We start from the raw sequence: 13,125 nt of genomic DNA, 5'->3' as shown, positions 1-13,125 counted from the left end.
GCCGGTGGAAGCAGGCGGGCTATCAGCTGACGAATCAGAGTGTTCCGGGGCGGAGGATCAGCAACCATGATCTTTCCGGAAGGCGGAGATTCAAACACATCTTAAAAAGACTGGTTTTAAAGTTTTCCATTGTTCTTAGGAAAATCTACGAGTAATTCGCATGTAACTTGTGCGTCAGTAGATCTTTACTTGAGAATCCAGATATATCTGCATTAATGTTTTAAACTGTGCTTTAGAACTATTGTCAGGGAAATAAACTCTGTGTATTTTTAAACCGGTTGAATCCTTGTTTGTTTTACCACTCTCGACTATCGAACACGCATGGATGGAAAGAACCCAAAAACGGACGATTCTCTTTCCTTCAGAACCAAACTACTGCCTACCCAGACACAGAGCTGTTAGGTTTCGTTTTTGGCACATGCACAGTTGTGTTGTTTCAACTGTTAAGGTTTTTCTTTGCTCCCCCTAGTGGCGGAATTGCGCATTTCGGTTATTTCTTTAAAAAATCATAACTCACCACAGGAATGGACTAGAAACTTGGTTTCTTTTTTAAACATCCTTATCATTTTTACTCTTCTTGTATGGGCCGGACTAAACCACCTGGCGGGCCATATGTTTGACACCCCTGGTGTAGGAAGTATACTAACTGAATATTTCTTCAGGTTAAATTATACAATTTTAAGTTTACAATATATAAGATACAATATAGAAAGCAAACTTCAAGTATGCTGGTTCACTTTTAGTATAGACTAACTTGATTGACCTACATTTACTACTTTTTGCAAAAGGACCAACTAAAAGGGGTTTGATGTGTTAAAAACTGACTGGGTTTACAGAACCTTTAGGCCGAAAGTTCTAATCAGCCTCAAATTTATGTTCCGTTTTGTATGTTTCTCTTCTGATTGAACTTTGCATCATTGCTTTCTGTTCATTAAACCAAAGTCAATCAACAAGGATGATGGAAATCAAAGGGTTGTTTATAATGACAATACTAGAAAACATGTAATTTGTCACACATTATAATGGTGAGGACAACACTGTTAATGTTTTTAAAAGACGTAGTTTAGATTTTTTATGTTTTTATTTGCATACACACAAAATGCATGCTGATAATAAAAAAATGTACACTGTAGGCTCAATACTTTTAAAGTTTACAGCAAACTGAAAGATCACACACAAATTACATAATAAGTAATAAAAATGTATTAAACGTACATATTGTTCTTAGCTCCCTAATTACACACTGTCCTTTATACACTAAAATGTATGTTTAGTAAGCTTTATTGCTCCATTCATGAACACAAATGTAAAAATTTCCATGTATGGAGCTTATTTGCTCTACACTTCAACATATTGGCTAAACATTTTGAAAAAGCCAAGGAAAGAAGAGCCTGCATGAAGCTGAAATGAGATCTGTTTACTCGGAAAGCTTTCGTTTGAGCTTGGAGTCACTCTGGTGAGCTTGAGGCGCCGAATCATGAGAACGAGAGATGACAAGAGCCACCGGGCTTGGCTTGCAACAAGATCTCCATACCAGCATGCTTAGTATGAAGATTGACTGACAGAGCAGCATAGTTACCCTGTGGCTTTAGCACTTTTTTTAAGTTTCTTTGGGATAAGCATCATATGACATGTTGATAAAATAATAAAATAGCTTGTAAACACAATTGGAGGGAGGATGAATTTTGGGCACATGGCTATTGCATCGGTGTTAAATTATGTGCAGACCAGTCAGACAGTTCCTTCATGTAGTTTGGTCCTAACAGATCACTGCAGTTCTCCATATAGTGAGGGTAAGGGTTTTCTTCAACAGTAGCACCTGTGGAATACAGAAAAATAAAAAAGGACAATTAAATAGATGTTTTTTTCATCGGGAAAATGAATATAGTTATCCACCATAAATACCAAATCAAAAACTTTAACTTTATAGAAGTCAGTCGCTTCTATTACAAAAGCATTCCGATATGTCTGTAGACAAAGATTGTCTGTGCATTGCTTACTGGACAACAATACCAGGTAAGTAAAAGCTTCAATCAGCTGCCACAATGTTTAGTTGTTTAATGATAAATGATAAATCTTATTGAAAATGAGCAAGTATTGAACAACAATTTGTTTTTGTTTTTTGGCTGTCTGTAATTGTTTCTGGGGAATTTCCTTGTTTTGATGTTTGGGGAAGTGAATTGTTTGTGCATATACAAAGGACAAAAAGTGAAAGAAAGGACTAATGATAGAAGCAGCATGAAAAGTGTCAAGAATAAATTTTAACAAAAATAATTAAAACACTGAGAAACTTTTGACAAAATTAATATTGAATAGTCCTATTGTGTCATGTTCTGAATGCATAAGAGTTAATGTGTCTATTTATGATTAAGAGTAACAACTGAATTATCCACAAATGTATGTGGATGTATGTATATGTATTTTCCAAACCAATGACCTGAATAATTATCCAAAATTTTATATATCAGTGTATAGATGTATATTTTTGTTGTTTAAAATCCTAATCCAACAAATCAGAAAGTAATTCTTCATAACAAGACCATGGAAAATACTTGTATAGCCCTTTTCTAAGTTCCTCGAAGGCCCAAGGCGCTTTACAGTCACAGTCCCATTCCCCCATTCAGACACTGATGGCGGCTCAGTGGGGTTCAGTGTCTTGCCCAAGGACACTTTGACACAAGGGCAGGTCAGGCAGGAATTGAGCCTGCAATCTTCCGATCAGAGGTTGACCGCCCTACCACTGTACCACGGCCACCCCCAAAAAAGCAGAAAGGATGACTATGATGTTGCAGAAACCAATTGTATCTGGTGTAACAGTTAAGTGTCCTGCAGAGCTTAGTGAAGAGGTCAGTTGGGTAAAACATGAAGAAAAGGAGATTGTAAACCTTCTGTAAATGGTTTGGGAAAAATACAGTAGGGAAGACAGAATTCCTTCTTTTCCAGCATATTTCTTTCTAACAAAAACAAAACTAATAAAAAATGAAATGACAAGGGATGTGAACGGTTTAGGAGTTCTTATATACAGTCAATTAAATAAACGCAGAAGGAATAAGACCTAAAAGGGGCCCCTCTGCATTTAGGAGCAGGAGGCCCTTTTAAAACAGATTAACAGTTTCTATTCTTGCTTTTAAACACAATTTAAAGGAAAGTAAACTAAACTAAATGACTAACTAAATGAATAAATAGCCGAATGATTGACAAAATGACTTTTTAGTCCAAAATAATATCAACATATTCCATCCATTTACAACACGGCCTGATTCACAGTCCCAATCCTAATAAAGTACACAGAGCGGTGTATGCACTGGTTGCACATGCTTCCAATCACAAATTGTAGGTGTTTTAATAAGAATGATTGCACAAGGGACCACATGCCCTAACCGCTGTATTTAAAGGGCCGATGGATTGTAAATTAAATAGTGTAATGGAAAATAGAGAATGACTATAGGAAATTGAGTGCTACTGGAACAGATCCAAAAGTCTGTAGTGCAGCCCTTTGAGATGTTCTGACATCTTTTACACATGACGTACGCATTGTTTCGTGTGACACGGGCGCCAAAGCAGAATGCTCTAGTCCCATGAACTGATCAGCCATCAACCCTGATGATGGCACATACTGACCCAACACGAGGACAAAAGATGAGGTACAGTGAAGTTGCCCAAAAGGGCTTGGAGAGAAACAAGAGAGCAGGACAGATAAAGTAGAAAAGCAGACAGTGCAGAAGAAACACACAAGATTTAAATAGATCTAAAATACGCATCCTAACATCCATGAACAATTTTTGGGTTATTTTTACAAGCAGTTTGGACAAATTTTTACAAATGAAAAACTTTATTGAATTTAATTGCTTTATGGCTGTGTGTGCATATTTTTGTTGTGATTTAGAAACTATGCTGTGGGGCTTATGATGTTAAAGCCCCTGGCCCTTATGGCAGATCTGGGTAATGAACTGAAATATACCTTGTTACCACAGATTTAATGAAGCCACCAAACAAAAACAGACTTTTAGTATCTAGCCTGTGTTTGTCTCTGTCATTTTGGGTCTGGCGTGTGTAAAAAATTCTTTCAGTACTTGACCTGTCTCTAGTCACTTTCATTCTTAAACCTAATGAGCTGTAGGTGCTTTACAGAACTTCTTTATCCTCATTCCATAAATGTATCTTCCTCTTACTCTTCCTGATTGCTCCATCCCCATCATTTTTGGCACTCCATCACATATCCTTCTATAGGTGAGACAGGAAATTATAGTGAAAGTATTTGGTTTGAATGCTATTTGTGCCCACTGGCTGTTAGGTGCTTGATCGTAAAAAATAATTCCACAATCAAATGGGAGAGTAACATTGATATAGTTTGACATTTGTCACTATGAAAGATGTTTTTCATGTGCACTTAAACAGATGTTTTGGATGTCCTAAAATATATTTTTAAAATTTTGATTCAAAGTTACTCCTAAGTAAATTAACCTCACCATGAGCAAAGGTGTATGATTCCTTTTCTCTGTTAGCCCCTTTGGAATTCTAGCAGTTTTGCACCATTTTTGGAGGGATTTTAGAAGAACAAGAGCAGATTTTTAACATTGAGTTACAGCTAAAGACAAGGAAATTATATAAATCATTTCTGTCCGTCAACTTTGTTTTTTGTTTATGTTTGTGGCCACACCCAACTGCACCAAAGTGTAAAAACTGAACAGTCAGAGGCAAGCACCAGACAAGATGATACAAAATATTTTGTCATACATGGCCACTGGTTCCAAAGATTGTGCTGTCTCCATCCTTTATGATCCCCAGTCTGGTTCCAGAGATCTTGGTTGCTGAAGTGTTCCACTAGCTATATCAAAGAAAAGACAGCATTAATAGAAAATGATGGCAATAATTTATCTGCAGGCAAACCAAATTTAATCAAGTATTACAAGGCAACTATTGTTTTCATTTTTTGATTTTTGGTTAAGTGGGTAAATCATTTAAGTTGCAAAAGTAAGATCTGTTTGAAAGTTGAGTAAAAGTACCTTAAAGACAGCCTCACTCTGTTCCTGGTGCTCTTGTTTGGGCTCCCACATCTCTGCACAAAAGAAAAGAATTTAAAAAAATCGTATTCTCATCATCATCAAGAAGAGAAGGATTTTGCAAGATATTTTCAAACTGGAATACGTAGTAGGTTTGGTTTAAAGTAATCAGTGACTTTACTATATTACTCTCTCAGAATTGTAATGTGTTACATGACTCAAATGTTATTTAAAAGTGACTTTCTTAACATAACCTGCAGAAGTAGAACATATAGTAAAATGATAAAAGTACTTTACTTTTAGGAGAGGGGCAATTTGGTAAAAAGGAAAAGTACTATAAGCCCAATCATCAACTTTTGACACTTAAGTCAATAGAAATGAAAATATTGTCAAATCTACTTTTAAAATAGAGAAAACAGAAGCCAGATGAAAAACCTGAGTGCAATATGTTACTGTAATGCCTTACATTTGTTATGAATACATCCAAATCTGAAGAAGATCAGCTTAACAGAATCTCACCGTATGGATGAGTGTTGATGAGGGTGTTTTGTGCAGTTGTTTCCACCTCCTGCGTTGTCTCTGAAATAGGCCTTGTTGTGGGTTGCCAGGTTGGTGTCATGCATGTGTCATCTTGTCTGTTATCTTCTGAACTGATCTGTCTTTCCCGGGTTCTGCTGAACAAACGTAACCCTGCCAAAAACAGGAATAAGATTGGGTTGTAGCATGAGGTGTACTAGACAAATTTTATTGTTAGGTCAAAAAGAAAAAAAATCAAAAAAGGTTTGATTGTTTTTCTTACCTCTTTTGCGCTTCTGTGTTTGAGAGCGGGGTAACATCCTGTAGACTTTGTAGGCATTACTGCCTCTCTTTTTGCTGTGCTCACGCAGCTCACACACGTCAGGCAAGGAGTTTAAAGCACAGCGAAAGTTTGCTTTCCATGTCTTGGGATCGGGCTTGTCTTTACCCGGACGGTACCGACCTGAAAGTGGACAGTCAAAAAGACCAACATCACGTACTGGTTTTCAGATGATGGAGCGTGTTATTTAAAGAAATTTGACCTGTAAAGCAAATAGGACGGTCTGTTTTCTTATGCAGGCACCAAGATTGTTTAGTGTACATTGTAAGTATTTTACCTGAAAGTATGTTAGTAGTTACAATGTGCAGATATCTTCACACAACAAAACATGAAGTAATTTGCAGGGTTAAGACATGTGACAATGTGTCACAAGTGGATACTACATGACAACTACAAGTAGTTTTGTATTGTGACAACTCAATGGTTGATGGTTTTGTCAAAAAAACAAGGTTGCCTCTCAGCTGATTCCATGAGTGCATATGTCATTACTATGAAATTCTATCTCTTTTTGTTTGCTCTATCCCCCTTTAAAGAGTGTAGCAAAGGTTTAAAAACTACATTCTTTTATTTATTAATTTACCATATAAAAAATGGCAGTCTGAAAACAGTCCATGTAGGCAAAAAGAAAAACAACATTTACTTGAAAGAGCCTGAACTGTGACACATGTAGTAAACAAGTGCATAAATGAGATTTTAAAAAAATGAAAAACAATTACAAAAAAAGTTAATCAATTGGAACATTCACCAATCTAATAAAACAAGTTTTTGATTTGATCAAGCAGTCAACAAAGGCAAGAGTAGAAAACATAAACCAAATGAGAAAAAATGAATATGCAAACGTTGATAAGTTTTTAATTAGTATATATAAAAACAACTTTGAAATAAGAAACAGGTATTTCAAGTTTATTTAAGACATTATAACTTTCTTTTCCTCTGAACTTTTTAACATCTGTATATGTATATTCTCATTAATTAAATTTTTATAACCGGTTCATCTTGTTCAAGGTTTCAGTATGACTGAAGGAAGCTCAGCAGTAACTGCCTAGGGATGGGGAAACCCTAACTACTTGTTGTGCTGTTGTCACTGATTCCTAACTGAATGTTTTTGGCTGTAAATTCAGCTCATGAGAAAGGAATTTAAGCAATGTGTGTCAGAGACTGTTGACCCTTGATCTGAGGTTGAGGGGAAGTTGTTTTGTAAAACTGATTTCTGAAAGATCACGGGGTTATTTGGTTGTGCCGCAGTGGTTTTTCTTGATGGATGTATTCTTAATTGCATGAAATGCGGAGAAAAGTAAAGAGAGGAAAATAAATATGTAGAGATCTACATAAATTGCAAGTATAAGTTTTTATTCTTCCTTCCACCCCCTTTTCGAGCTGTTTGTGTATTTGTGTCAACACTCGGTTTAATTGAATTTGTTATTACTTAATGCTTTATACGTGCTCAAAATGTATAAATAAATTCAAAAAAAGGGAATTTGTAAAAAGCTAATAGTAGCAAGATGAATGTGTCTTAAATGTGCTGAAAAATGATGATTTACAGAGTAGATTCCTGACTGATATTTTTGGTTTGACTCAATGAATTCTCTCAATCAAATTGTGTTTTGTTGACTTTCAAAGTCTTTGGACAAAATGTTGAAAGAAAACTCCTCTGCAATTACAACCTGACTTTGTCACAACTAACCCCAATACAGTGTGTAGTCATTTCCAGTTAGCAAACAAAACACTCCTCTATGGTGTCAAAACTTGTTTTCTAATGATTTTTGAAACCAGTTTTGCCACAATAATAATGGCAGACTTACTCCTATTTTGAAAAATGATGGAACATTTTAATAATGAATTAGTAGTTTAATTTTTGTATTTAGTAGATTTTTGTGATGAATTGTGATATCGAAGATAATTGTATTATGATGTCATTTTGATCAGAATATTTTACAATGATGGATTCTTGTAGAACATCTTTTTGCATTGATAAACAATCTCCAAACACATGCTTCCACTTTTAAGGTCAGATATGAAAATGGCTGATCACTCTTAGGCAATCTGGTCTTTGGAGTTTCTTCTGAAATGGATTCATTATTTGTAAGTGGGCTGACCTGGCTGGTTTGTTGGATGTTCATTAATGTCATGAGCTGACAGCATGCCCGTTAGTGTCATGGGAGAGCATCCTATGTGTTGAGTCCGTTCTCAAGTTCGTGACTCTCAACCTGTGTTTCAAAAATATCAACATAAATCACTAAGATCCACGGCTCATTTACGTCTGACAAAGGGAAGACAAGACTTAAGGAGCAGGGCGCAACAAATATATGGAAAAAAATCTCCAAACAAAATGTTTCTCTTGTTATTTTTCTTTTTTTTAATGTTATCAAATCTTTTTTTTCTTTAGAAATACTTCCCTCCGTTTTTAATAACATGTTCTTCAAATATGCTAAACTTGCACATACAAAATTTCTCTGAACCCCTGAGCAGCTGGAGAGTTGTACCTTGACAGCAATTTGATCCCCATGGACACTGACAGCAAGTGAACTGAAGCTTTCCCATCATATGATACAACTCTGCAATCACGAACCATGACTTTCCCAAGACAGAAGGACAGAAATGGACAGCTTTTTCATGTTGCACTCACTCTCCGTGTGTATGAGAACCTTGCTGATGAAGGAGAACAAGTGCTTTAGGATTTATGGATATTGCATTTACTTAAAAGAAGAGTAATTGATGAGAACTGACAAATCCCTGTGACCCTGCACTCTGAGAGCTTGAACTGTCGTAGCGTGACCCTCCACAGTTGCCCTCTAATGTTTATAAAATCTGCTGGGCTTTTAAAAGTTGGTTGGCTGTGTTTGAAAAGCTTGTTAGAACTTGTTTTTTTTTTGATTTTTTTAGCTAAACCTAACATAGCGTAAACATTTAGCAGGAAGTTGGTTTGATGTCAAGAATGTGGTAGATCGAGAAATGGAAATCAAACAACCATTGCAGCTTAATGGAAAAAAAGTACCCTGCAAAAGGAATCAACTGTTCAAGTTCGTCCAAGAATCAGCTTGGAAAAACAGCTGGGTGGCTTTAGGTAGCGCTTTTCTCTGAGAAGTTTGTATCTAAAAATATAAAACTCTAAGAAGATTCCTCAAAGACAATTTCATGGCATTGTCGCGGTCATCCTAAACCCTTTCAAGACGTTTGATCTTTTTTCTCTCAAATACAATTTATTTAGACTTTTTTCTGACTTGATATCAACCACTCAAATACCAGTAATTCATATAAACACACAAAAAAGATAAATCCACATGCTTACAAAATTTTGGTTCTGATGAAAGAACCTGTGGACACAACTTAACTCACAAATTTTTTCCCATCATAACATCCCAAAATGTTCTTATTAAAAATGATTCGGTTATATGTTTGTAGAGGTTTCCTATCCTGTCTTCATCACAGTATCCTTTAGTAGTCATTAATTTGCTCTAGGTGCTGCATAATCTAAGTATGTGTGAAAGGTTAACACATTATCTATTGCTTAACTGTGCAGATTAGTAGAAAACATGGTTTTTGCTCCTACCTGTGTGCATGGCCCAACTCCTGAAGAGCGTGGCATCCCTGTCGATGCTCCAGCCATGGCGAGCCGCATGCTTCCATGGAATTTGGAAGATGTATGCAGACTTCAAAAGTAAATGACATAACGCTCAACACTTTGTTGCACATGCTCGTCTGTGATTTATGTTTCACTCTTTGTATAGTGCTTAACCCTTGTGCTATCCTAGGCACTTTAGCATTTGGAGTGGGGTCATCTAGACCCCACAAGACAGTGAGCTAAACCTTTTTTCTTCAATGATTTGTGATCTTCACTGCTGTCAACGGATTACATGAAATTCTCTCCACCTTTATCCACCTGTGTCATGGTAGGGATAACACGTCAATGTAAGGGTCAGGTCATCTGGACCCCATAGGATAGCACAAGGGTTATGGATTCCTGCATCATTCTTATGAGTGAGACAGGTTACTTCAATAATGTTCAAATTGAAGTATCTACCTTGTCCAGCCAGCTGACTCCCGGGTACCTCCCAGACTGAATCTGCTCCTCCAGCCATGGCCTCAGCTTCAGCCGTCCCTGTTGCTGCATGCTGCTGTTTGAGCTTCAGGTGCGCAGAAAGGTGGGAGTGTCTCACAAGCTGCTTCAGCAATGGCTGGACTCACATTAAATCAGAGTTTTAAAGATAACGTTGTGGATCGGAAACTTTAGCCCCTCCTTTAGTCAAGCTCCTCCTGTTGGAGAAAAGGTGTGCATTTCAATCCAAACATGAAGTAGTTCAGGCAGATTGGGGGGGGGGGGGGGGGGGGTAAAGATGTGATGTGCTTTGACAGGTAACAACTCTACCTTTAAAGTCAGTGCCAAGATTGCTTCTGCTGCCGTTGTGGTTTTCTTTTTAAACACAATACTTTGCAGGCTGCTGTACCAGCGCGAGCAGTGAGTTTGAGACTTTCTGGTTTTATCTGTTTTCTCACACAGAAAACGGACAATAACAACAAAACTATAGGAATTTCATTGTATTGTGGCGTTTACTTGTTTACACTGAAAGTATATTTCACATTCTTGTGATGTTTTCACCTGTTACAAGACACAATAGCAGGCTATAAGTGGTCCATTTGTGAGCACAGCTGATTTATTTCTCTTTACATCACAAATCATGTCAGGAGACTATGAGAACTTTGGACATTGTCTAAAGAATTCAAAGAACAGTGATTTTCTTGTCTATTACTTTATGTGAATTTATTAGTTTTTGACCAAAAAAATGATATAAAAATAATTTCTCTTTTGAAATATTCAGTTAGTCAGTTTGGCTGCTGAAATAAAAGAAATAGTTTAACCATGACACTTGTCTTTTAGTCAAATAAATTTTTTTAATTTACTTAATCAAATAAACAATCTCAATGAGCCAAAATTTTTGAATTCCTTATCTATATGATTTTTTGTGAAGCAGTACTAGTTTTAGTAGGGTATTTTTTTTAGTTAATCAATACTGATCTATGGATAAAAAGCTACAGTACTGAGTTCAAATCAGTGCTTTAAACCAAAGCACCAATCTCAAAATCTCTATGGATTAGTTCAGAGATAACAAGTCCCCACTTGGTGAGCAAACCCATGCATGTGTGGGTTTTCTCTGGGGCTTCCTCCCGCCGTCCAAAAAAATGCTTCATAGGTTAATTGGTTACTCTAAATTGTCCTTAGGTGTGCATGTGAGTGTGCATGGGTGTGTCATTTGTTGCCCTGCAACAGTCTGGCGACTTGCCCAGGATGTACCCTCCCTTCACCCACGAGTAGTGGGAATAGGCAGCGGCAGCCCCGTGACCCCGAAAGGGACAAAACGAGTTTAGATTAAAGAAAAGATAACAATGATACCCTTGAATGAAGTCTTGTTACCTAATACAAAAAGTTTTGCACTGTTGCCTAACTAGAAGATCCTGCTCCAGTTCCCTCTTTGTGGAGTAAGTAGTTTCTTCCGTTGGATGCGTGGGCTGTCTCCAAGTGCTCCAGCTTCAACCAATTGTAAAAGAAAAAAAAGTCACATAGCTCTAAAGTGCCCTCTGGGCTGTATGTGTGTGTGTGTATGTTTATTTGGAACCCCATTAGCTTCCACAAAGTGGTCGCTACTCTTCCTGGGGTCCATAAGCATAAAAGACATTTTTACAAGTTTCACAAAAACCTGCAATGATTTAACAAACCAATTAATCATATTTACCTGAAAAGCTTCACATTTTAAAATAAGTTCAAAACAAATTCCTTTTTTTACACATCATACCTACAACACACACATTTCATAACACATACATTTCACAACAAAAATGCATACAAATCGTTAGTTATTGGAAGTACTCCATATATCTTAGTTCTAAAATCTTTTTGAAATTATGTTTGTTATTAATAAGTGTTCAAGTGTTTGTCTGTAAGTGTTGTGTTTCTTTTATTCTAGGATACGTTGCAGATTAATTATGTTAGTAATTGTAAGTTTTTCTTCCTCCCACTCCCTTTCAAGTCATGTAAATCATATCTGTTGTTTATGCATGATATCTGTTGTGTAATTGTACACAAACATGGAATAAGTTTCACAAATCAAAAATCAAATGAATAAATATTTGTTGCCTGAAATTAATCCCTCACCAATCCAATATCACTTTCTCTTTACATATAAAAATATGATGTACCACAGAGTATATGACTTTTTGATGAGGGGAAAATGGTGTAATAATGAGTAAAAGCATGAAAATTACTGTGAAGACTATTGGAGGATCAGTCATCAGATTTTTAAAGTTTATTCTATAAATGTGAAAATTCTTTCAGTTAGATTTAAATAAACCGAAACCCATGTGCATCAGAAAGATGCAAACAAATGCTAACTAACCGAGGCTGGGTAAAATGACTCCTCCCAACAACAGGACAGACAGATAATAGTTCTTTGAAAAAACTGGACTAAACACTTTTTGGAAACCCAAAACTTAAAGGGTTTGAGTCTCAGCCAAACGCTTGAAGAGTTTGTTTATGAGTGTCACCTAGTGGTTGCAGGTTGGCAGTAGAGCCAACATCAAGTCTGGGCGTGTGAGTGCGTGGGTGAATGGGACACTAAAGTCCCTTGGACCTTAATCAAGTTAGAAAAGTGATTTATAACTATATCGCATTTACATGAAAATAAAAGAAATGAAAAAAAGCTGCATGGTGGTGGTGGTTAAAGATTTTGCTTCACAGTGAAAAGGGGCAGGCATACATCCCATGAAGGTCCTCGTGTGCAGTTTGCATGGTCTCCCTGTGCACGTGTGGGTTTTGTTTGGGCTCCCCAGCTTCCTCCCACAGTCTAAAATCATGATTCATAGTTTAACTGGTACGTCTAAATTGCTGTGACATGCTGATGACCTGTCCAAGGTGTACCCCGACTTCGCCCTACAGTAGCTTGCATAGGCTTAAAGTGACTGAAGAAAAGCTTAAAGTGACTGATGACAGGTTAAAAAAGTATAATCATTTTTATCTGTGAAGTTTTATCTCACTGCTTTGGACAATTAAATTTTGGACAGTTAGGGCTATCAACAGCATTACATTTGTTATAGACTAAATAAAATTTTATTGCAATTTATCATTTTTATTACTCCAAAAACTGAATGTGGCTCTGCATTGAAGGCTTATATTCAGATTAATTTTTCAAATCCCATTGTTTCTGTATCCAGTGTTAGAAATGACTGTTTCAACTAAAACAACATTTAAAAAAAAAAGAAAAGAATCTCAACATG

General features: G+C 36.5%; 1 protein-coding gene across 1 annotated transcript; it reads right to left on the bottom strand.

Annotated features, from left to right (window-relative positions):
- Window positions 1-1,038: 1,038 nt before the first annotated feature.
- On the bottom strand, window positions 1,039-10,055 carry LOC105357520 (interferon regulatory factor 1-like). Its single transcript, XM_011492636.4, has 7 exons — window positions 9,881-10,055; window positions 9,410-9,509; window positions 5,803-5,982; window positions 5,523-5,693; window positions 5,007-5,059; window positions 4,738-4,828; window positions 1,039-1,819 (listed from the first exon to the last, which is right to left on the bottom strand). The coding sequence occupies exons 1-7, from the start codon at window positions 9,968-9,970 to the stop codon at window positions 1,698-1,700; spliced, it is 807 nt and encodes a 268-aa protein (XP_011490938.1). The 5' UTR covers window positions 9,971-10,055; the 3' UTR covers window positions 1,039-1,697.
- Window positions 10,056-13,125: the final 3,070 nt, after the last annotated feature.

Source organism: Oryzias latipes, chromosome 3 (assembly GCF_053564925.1).
Source record: "Oryzias latipes strain Hd-rR chromosome 3, Olatipes_Hd-rR_3.1".
Lineage (NCBI taxonomy): Eukaryota > Metazoa > Chordata > Actinopteri > Beloniformes > Adrianichthyidae > Oryzias > Oryzias latipes.
The sequence above is the reverse complement of the archived record's forward strand: the minus strand, read 5'-3'. Positions and strand labels throughout refer to the sequence as shown.

Bases quoted from the DNA above. Each gene is read 5' to 3' on its own strand.
- LOC105357520 (XM_011492636.4), bottom strand. From the start codon at position 9,970: ATGCAGCAACAGGGACGGCTGAAGCTGAGGCCATGGCTGGAGGAGCAG. The intron at 9,510-9,880 runs GTAGATACTTCA...TTACTTTTGAAG, and splicing joins GAGTCAGCTGGCTGGACAAG to TCTGCATACATCTTCCAAAT. The intron at 5,983-9,409 runs GTAGGAGCAAAA...GTCCACTTTCAG, and splicing joins GAGTTGGGCCATGCACACAG to GTCGGTACCGTCCGGGTAAA.